Source organism: Macadamia integrifolia, unplaced genomic scaffold, assembly GCF_013358625.1.
Source record: "Macadamia integrifolia cultivar HAES 741 unplaced genomic scaffold, SCU_Mint_v3 scaffold3421, whole genome shotgun sequence".
NCBI classification, from domain to species: domain Eukaryota; kingdom Viridiplantae; phylum Streptophyta; class Magnoliopsida; order Proteales; family Proteaceae; genus Macadamia; species Macadamia integrifolia.
Window position 1 is genome coordinate 1 of NW_024869486.1, and position 8829 is coordinate 8829.

An 8829-nucleotide genomic window follows, 5' to 3' on the forward strand; every position below is an offset into this window, starting at 1 on the left:
TCAGAATCCCTGTTTTGGGTGCTAGATGAATGCTCCACTGTGGCGCTGTCCCTTTAAGACACACCTATAGAGGTGTCATTCGGAGAGTCCCTTTAAGTTTAGATTTATCTTCTCACTTTTAAGTACCTTCATATTCGTTTGTCAATGCAAATCTCTGAATCAATATATTGGAATATATCCTATTGTTGATTTTGCTAATATCAGTGTTTCTATTAAATTTGGCATGATGTAAGGGTAGTGAATCAAGATTAGCATTGGGGAACTCACATCCATATCTTTGATCTTGGTAAATTGATGTTCATGTCCCTGTTCTTTTCAGTGCTATATATATATATATATATATATGGGGACATGTTTTTCTGTCTGAGAGCACGCCCTGCGCCCAGACACAGGGTGTTGTGAAATGATCACCATGCCTCTCCTGGTCAATGCTAGAGCATGCACTCTCATTGGCTGGGGGGCGCAGGGGCCATGCTCCTGGACAGAAAACAATATATATATATATATATCTTAATTAACGGATGTTTTAGGCCATCTTCATCTCAACCATAGTTGTCAAGGTGCCCCTTAGGAGTCCAGGCACCTTAGCTCAAAGGGTGCCTTGGTCAGCTAGGCAATGCCGAGGTACCTTGATTTTTTTCCCTTCAATGCCTAGGGTAGCCTAGATGGCGTGACCACCATGTTCTCAACAAAAATGCAGTAGCACCCTTGAATCCTGAGTTTGAAGTGACCATCACAAATCATGGTGCATTGTTGGAAATTTAACTAGTTTATGGTAAGTTGTTCTTCCACTTTAAAAAGTGTCAACTCAGGTCTAATTGGAAATTTTGATCTCTTTGTTCTCAAATCTCGTGTCCTTTTAATGTGGTTGCATAATTAAATGCTTTATTGCTGCAATAATTTGTATTTAATATACCTTGTTCTTGCGTAGGTGAGCTGCTTTGGAGGAGAAGATGAATCTGATGCTGGGGATTATTGGAGGTGAGATCTTGGTAATTCTTTTGAAATGACTTTTTGAGAATACCTAGCTCATCCAAATGGCTGATGTCATATTAACTGTACAGGCTTGAGATTGAGGGGGGTGGGAAAACATGGAAGCAAAACCAGAGGATCAGGCTTCAGCATGTGGAAACTGGTGGTTATCTACAGAGTCACAACAAGAAATATCAAAGAATAGCTGGAGGTCAACAGGAGGTAAAAAGAAACAAAGTGTGGTTTTGAAGATTTATGAGAGTCGATGTGAAATGTTTTGCTTTGGGAGTTCTTAACCTAGAAACTTGCATGCTGTACCTATACAGGTTTGTGGTGTTCGAGACAAACGTCCTGACAATGTTTGGTTGGCAGCCGAAGGGGTATACCTTCCGGTCACTGAAACAGAGTAGTTTCAGCCGTTCTGCTCTCATTAACACTGAAAAACAGATGGTAGATGACAGTTTTTCTGGTGGTGGGTAGTGGTGAAAGCATAGTTCCTTCGAGCAAAAGAATCAAATTGTTAAAAGCATGTAATTAGCTATGTTTGACAGGTTCCATCAATTGATTTATTTGTCAAGAACCCCAGTTTTGATCTTTAGGGGAATGACCACTCGGCGTAGGGTTCGAGCAACTCCTGCACCCATCTTTCAGTAGATTTTGTAGAACAAACGTGTATGGTCCTTGCATCTGACTTTCATTACTTTTTACTGCATGGGCGTGTTTTTTCTGGTAATGTTTCTTTTTGCAGTCGGGGCCTCATCCTTCATGAGCATTCTCTTTGTTCCTTCTTTCTAGTTCCCTGTGTGCTAGAGTAGTTGACAAGCTCCGTCCCTGGCCATGGCAGCTTACATTGAACTGATATGAGTTATAGATTGCTTTATATTCCTCCCCAGGCCAAAGTACTGTTTGGCAATTTCTTTGTTTCATTTGGACTATAGCTCATTGAGAATGAACAATTAAAATGGCTTACTGGGTGAAGTTGAGGTTTCAATCCAATATAGGTATTTATTGCTTCAATAGAGCTGTCTATTGCTTATGTTTCATCTGCAAGGGCTTTTACTCCCTAGTTCCGCCATCTGAACCCACATCCTGACCTGATTGAACCAAAGTCTCCAATTTCTGTTATTAAGTTTGGTTTGAGAATAGTGTTCCCCTAGTATTCTGTTTTCTCTCTGCTAGACCACCCTGCCCAGAAAAACAATTGTGCTGGGCATGGCTATATCATTCTGTGTCTATGAAATAATTTTGCAAGCAATGAGTGGGAAATAACCTGTTTGGCTCCTAGATCCACCCAGAAGATCAATTGAAACAACTAAGATCACTTGAATTCATTAATGCCTCCTTCCCATGAAAGGAACCATTAGGGTTAGGCGTCTTCATTGCATTCTAGAGATAAAAAGAGAGATTGTGGGTGTCATTTGCTCCAGTGGTAAAGGACACTGGATTATTGTAGTCTGGTCTTGGGATCAAATTCCCGGGTTGAAATCGTCTGCAATTCCGATCTCGTATAATTCCTTGCAATACCACCTTTAGGCGGTGATATGTGTATTGATACCAATACAATGGTCCAGATCTGCTACAACTAATAAAACATTAAATCAGTGAAAAGGCATTTAAATCAGATATGGACCATTGCATTGGAATCAATACACGTGTCACCCCCTCAAGGTGGTATTGCACAGAATTGTACGAGATTGGCATTGCAGACGATTTTTTTCCCAAATTCCCACACCTTTCTTCTATTCTTCCAACCAACACATTTCTCAGAAAAGAAAATAGAGACAGAAAGTAAAGGAGAATAGCAGTTAAGAGTAGACATGATGGTTAGGGAAAAAAATCGTCTGCAATTCTGATCTCGTACAATTCCGTGCAATACCATTTTCAGGTGGTGACACGTGTATTGATACCAATGCAATGGTCCAGATCTGATTTAAATGCCTCTTCACTGATTTAATGTTTTATTAGTTGTATTAGATCTGGATCATTGTATTGGTATCAATATACATGTCACCGCCTGAAGATGGTATTGCACAGAATTATACGAGATCGGAATTGTAGACGATTTCAACCCTGATGGTTAGTGAAATAAAGTAAGGAAGCTGAAGAGGGAGGAGTGTGGGAGAGGCAAAAGTTCAAGCAAAAGAAAGAGGCAATATGCATAGCAAAATGATTTATGGTCTCTTATGACCATTTAGGCCATATGAATTGTTTGTGGAAGGAGTTAAAGATGAGACAAAAGAGTAAAGTTGATGTGGCACCGAAAAGGAAAAGAATGTTAACCCATTGAACTTTTCTTGAGAGAGAGAGAGAGAATTTGTATTGCCTTGTCTTGTAGTCTTCCATTTTCTCCTGATGCATGTGTTTCCCTTCATGCCTGTGCTAGCACAGAGGTTCCATGATTATGAAGCATTATTTTCTCTTTTTTTAGAGGGAGAGGAGGAAGTGTTTTTTGATGGGAGAGTTTGTTCGTTATGCACCTAGGGGAGTCAATAGGAGAGCATGCACAAGCATCAGGCAAGGAATAACTCCATTTCATAAGTCCATTTCATAAGAGACACAACGGTCATTTTGACTTGGATGCATTCCCATGCTATTTGACAATTTTTTTTTTTTTTTTTTTTTTTAATTTATTGGGCTGAAGGTAAATTTGGAAAAATCCTGCCTCAAAAGGAAATCTCCCCTGGTCTTGATGATACGATCAGTAAGCAGTGTGTAAGTAGGTCAGATGTTCAGATGTAAAACTCTTAATCTCAAAATCTTTTCTTAAATATTTGGCTGTTAGGTGTTGCCGTGTTGGCTTATCACTCTCTTATAAGTATGAGATATGACCCGTAAAGAATCTAATATGACTAGTTTGACAGATTACAAAGGTCACATCTTAGGAAATGGAAAGAAAAGCTTGTAGATTTAGTAGACCTCAAACCAAAAACTTTCAAAAAATATATTCTGTTAGATTTCAGAAAAGCACAAATCCAAGCCGTCACATCAAACTCAATTTTACTCCAAATCAGGATAGACCTATTTTTGAACACTTTATTCGGCCTCCGTATTCCGTTCACAAAAAGAAGTTGATGATAGCAACAAAATAGAGAAAGAAGAAAAAGAAAGGGAAGAGGACAAACCACCCAACCACCGTGCACGCCCTTTTGATGGCCATTTTTTTTTTTTTTCTGTGAGACTATAAGGGAGGAACGTGTCAACTAGACCATGGTTTGACAACTCGGTATCTGGAACAAGTTAGGTCAAGGCCGAGGTCAAATTATCAATTTTTTTTTTAATTTTTTTGATAATCAGAAAAGGATGATCAATGGACGATAATGGACATATCAAGACACGAACAATATCAACTAAAAATTAGGATCGATCAAGGTCGATACTAATCAGATCCAGTGAATTTTAACTATTCCAATCCGATTCCTCAAACCATGACCTGGACTAAACAACCCAAAGAACCCAATTTTAGTCTCATGATTCTTTTGCGATTTATGAAATTTTCTTTGCTTCTCACCTTAGTTTTTAATGGGTAGTGAAATTCATCATGGTAGATTATTGGCGAACTTATAGGATAGAAAAAAATAACCTTTGGAATTGCACCTTGGATGAGGGCCTAGAACCCGATGGATAAGCCCAATCCCTAAAGAGAAGGCTCAAATATTGATCTGGTTTAGAGATAAGAGTAAGTGTCAGATTATGGAGATGACAATGTGTTAAGCACCCACTCCATCTGGTTGAATCGATCTTTCTTAATATATGCTTATAGAGTGAACAATCTCTCCAATTAGCCCTATATCCCATGCATGGCTATGTTATGACTATATTACTATTTACACTATTGTATACATATTAAAAGTCTTCATTTCACTTATTAAGAGACCATACCTGAGTTTAATTTTTATTTTGTGTCAAAAGGGGAGGGCCCCTATTGTTACGAGTGCAAGCACAAGTTTCAGTGACTGTCCACCAGCTCAGGTGGAGGTGGATTCAACCTCCAGTTTCCTTCTGGAAGTTTCAAACTTCTTATGACCTTTCATGGCTTCTTGGGAATTTGAGAGACTTTGGAGAATTTAAAGGTTTCTTAGACTTTCCAATAGTGTAGGAAGGCGTCCAATAAAGGTTTTGAAACTTTTCTGGATTTGGGTATGAAAATTGTGGCAAGAGAATTTCGAGGAATCTGGCCAATATGAAGCTTTCAAGAGAGCACTTTAGGACTTCTAAGGGCGTGTTTGGTTGTATAAATCTACAGATTTACTTTCTACAGAATCACAATTCTATGTTTTATGATGTGTTTGGTTCGACTAGAATGACATTCGTTAGAAGGCACGTAATTCCCAAGAATCACTAATTTTCAAAGGAAGTCATTCATATCTGAGTTTACCTCTATAGGTAAACTCAGATCTGAAAGACCTTTTTAGACCATGGTATAAAACAGAGCAGTCTTTTGGTGTATGACAAAAATGGGGAAACCAGGGTCTCCATCACTACTCGTTCTCCGCAGTTATACTGAAACCTTCCCACCGATGAAGGAAGCCAGCAGCCATGTCTAGGTAAACAAGCTCTGCGGTGACTCCTCCGAGCACCTTCAAGGTATTTTGTTCTCTCTCTCTCTCTCTTCTCGAAGGTTTCAGCAAGGAAACAACTCTTCGAAGGCTCAGCATCTTCTGGGCTCTCTCTTTGAGAAATAGGGTTAACGTTTCTAAATTCGATTGATTCATCTACCTCACATTCGTAGTTGGATTCAGCTTTGGTTACGAAAATGGGGCTGTTAGAGGCCTTCCTCAACTGGCTCCGGAGGTATCCTCTTCTTATAATGTCTAGTTTTCTATTTTTTTATTTTTTATTTTGCGCAGCATGCTTTGATCTTTCTTGTTATTTTGGTTGATTTCGTGTTCAAAATATCGATTCAATTTATTAGAAAAAGTCCAAAATTTGGATATCCATATACATCGTTCTACAGAAACTATGAATTCTGAAAACCAAATTTACCCAATCACATGATCACTATTGAAGTGGGTAATTCTACTACTCAGCTGTATTAATTCATATAGAAACATCTGTCAGTTATTAATAAGATTTGTGGGAAATATAGGGTTATATTTAACTCCTTCCTGGGAGTTCAATGAACATGTAACTGGGAAGTTTAGGTTGGGGAGGGTGGAGGGAAAGAAAAAAGAAAAGATAGAAAGGAAATGATGGTGGCAGATTTACAAAACATGTGGGGAGAAAATTATGTTTTACTATCAAACTAAATGATGCTGGCAGATTTCCTAAATATGAAATCAATCAACAGACGCAAGGTAATTAAACAGTTTTTCAGGAAGAATCATGTCACAGGCTCAAGGTAACCAAACGACTTCTTTATTATGAAGATTGTTCAATAGAATGTCTTTCAAAGAAGTGTTATCCAAATTCGATACATGCGCCATTTGAATTGCACAACCAAACACACCTTAAGGGTTTCTAAGGGCATTGTGATTTTTGGAATGGGTTTTGGCATGTAAGTCTAGGCAAAGGAATCTTGGACTACAAGAGTAGATAGAGGGCAAAAGGAGGCAAAGAAGGGGTTTTTCTCGGACTTGGAGCCCATAGTTATTGTCCATGCTTTGGGAAGAGTGCAAATGGACCTATTTATGGACAAATAGGGACAAGGGTATAATGGTGATCTTACCTAAAAAGGTTGGCGGCTCCACCAACAAAACCAAACTTTTGGGGGCAACTCTGCCAGTTCAGAGGCAAAATTGTAGTTCTATTGTTGGTGTTGCCCAAATTATGGTTCCAACTTCCGGGATCTTCTGCAGGTGATCCAGTTGTCCAATTTTCGTTTACTATATATCGTCAAAATCATTTTTTTTTTTGTGTATTATCCAATGGTGTGTGAATTGAGCTCATTTTTTACTTGAAAAAATTCAGGATTTGTATCGAGAAGAATGTCATTTTTAATCGTAGGAGTTTCGACAACTATTTTCATGTCATTACCACACCATTGAACAGTACTTGAACTAATTCATCAATTTATAGTATGCAAACACTGGATACGACAGGTTTAGGTAAGGTTTGACCGATTTGGATAGAGTTATGGGTCACTTCTAAGGGTACCAAATCCTCTTCCGAAAGAGAGCATAGATTTTGTCCATGTTCTAAAATCATCACTGCCGGGGCAGTGACATATTGGTACCTACAATTATGGGTGAGCATTTTACTAGAAATGTAAACGGATCGAATACAAATCGAATGTGATTAGACACGTATTTTAGGTACATATTCAAATCGAATTCATATTTTCAACTATCCATTTACATCCCTTATATAACCCTGACTTGCCACACCCCCCCCCCCCAACAAGTACGATTTTCTCTCCATCCATATCTCTTAGTTATCTTAGCTCTTTCCCTCATTCTCTAGAACACGCTTAAGAACCCTTAAGATCATTAGTTAACTTATTTTTTTTATTATCATTGATTATCAATTTAGATCGGATAATTATTTTTTGATAATCCAAATTCCAATTCAGACATTTATACCGATTCGGATACGAAAATTGAATTCATATTTTTTACTATCCATTTATATCCCTACATTTTTGTATAGGTTCCTATTGTTTCATTCTACCTTTGTTTGATTACTGTTGAGGCATATACTGAGGGAGTTGAACAGGGAGAGGAAGACAGGTTCTGTACAGAAGAAAAGAACAAGAAGCAGGCCAGGGCTAGGGACCAAGCGAAAATTTAATTACCTCACATAACTGTGACTGAGGATCCAGAACCGAAAAGGTATGGCCCCACTTCATTTGTAGTGCTAACATATCCCGCCTAGTAACAATAACAAATCAGTTACACAGCAAGCGTTTGGCTGCAGTTGTCTTGCAACTCCAAAGTAGTCATAAAGCTGGCTAATGTTGAATTTTTTAAAGGTTTTAAAATACATCACAGCATGTTTTGGTTTATAAAGAATTTGATTCCTTACAACGTAAATAGAGAACGATGACTGTTGAGAGATATATTTGAATGTCCTCGTGCTGGTGTTTCATCACTTTGTGATTCTGACTAGCTTTTGGTATCTCTTCCCTGGAATTTGTTTACCGCTTAAGAGTCCAAACATGAACCAATAAACGAATTGCAAAAGCAAATGGTATGGTCTAAGAGAACTGATTTATCTCAGAGATTGATTCAGTATTTTAATGCCAATACATTTTAGGTGTCCATGTGTTTAATAGTGTAACCTCTCCTACCATTCGTAGTTACTGCAAGTTAAGCACTGCAAGTCTGCAACAATTAAAGATTAATTCATATCTCAATTCATGCTGGGGTCTATATCAGTTACTGCAGTACATATTGTAGTGACTCGTGAGTTGTACCAGCAACACATCTATAGGATGCTCAAATGGATTGTAGAACGGTGGGCCTTTAGATGCCTATTCGGGTTTGGAAGTTTCCTTGGCGACAGAGAAATACAAAAGGTTTCTGCTTCCCACCCACACATCATTCAGAACATCAAAGGAAGCATCAATAATTTTGCATTTTACCGCCCACCAGCTATTTATTTTGTCATCTATCACTTCATGTCAAAAAGTAGTCCTTTTTTTTTTTTGGTAATTCAAAATGTAGTCTTAGAGTAGGGGAAGCTGGGAAGGTTCCTTTTCTACCTTGGATTCTGAAAGAGTACAAATTAAAGGTACATAGGCCTCCAAAGTAAGATACCTATCAATTGAATTCATATCCCAAATCACATCTAAAAAACTAGAACCAATGACACATAGTTAGACAGACTATTCAACTAAAGATTGTTACCCTCTATTATAATTACCCCATCACTGTTACAGTATCAAACTAGGAACAGTTCTTCTATTCTACCAGAAAAAAA

The 8829-nt window shown here is 38.1% G+C and overlaps 1 protein-coding gene across 1 annotated transcript; it reads left to right on the top strand.

Annotated features, from left to right (window-relative positions):
• Positions 1 to 931: 931 nt before the first annotated feature.
• On the top strand, positions 932 to 1705 carry LOC122068126 (stromal cell-derived factor 2-like protein; the record flags this gene model as incomplete). The annotated part of the gene is made up of 3 exons (XM_042631972.1): positions 932 to 981; positions 1065 to 1194; positions 1299 to 1705. Coding segments are annotated over 3 exons (264 nt in total), but the record flags the coding sequence as incomplete, so codon positions are not given.
• Positions 1706 to 8829: the final 7124 nt, after the last annotated feature.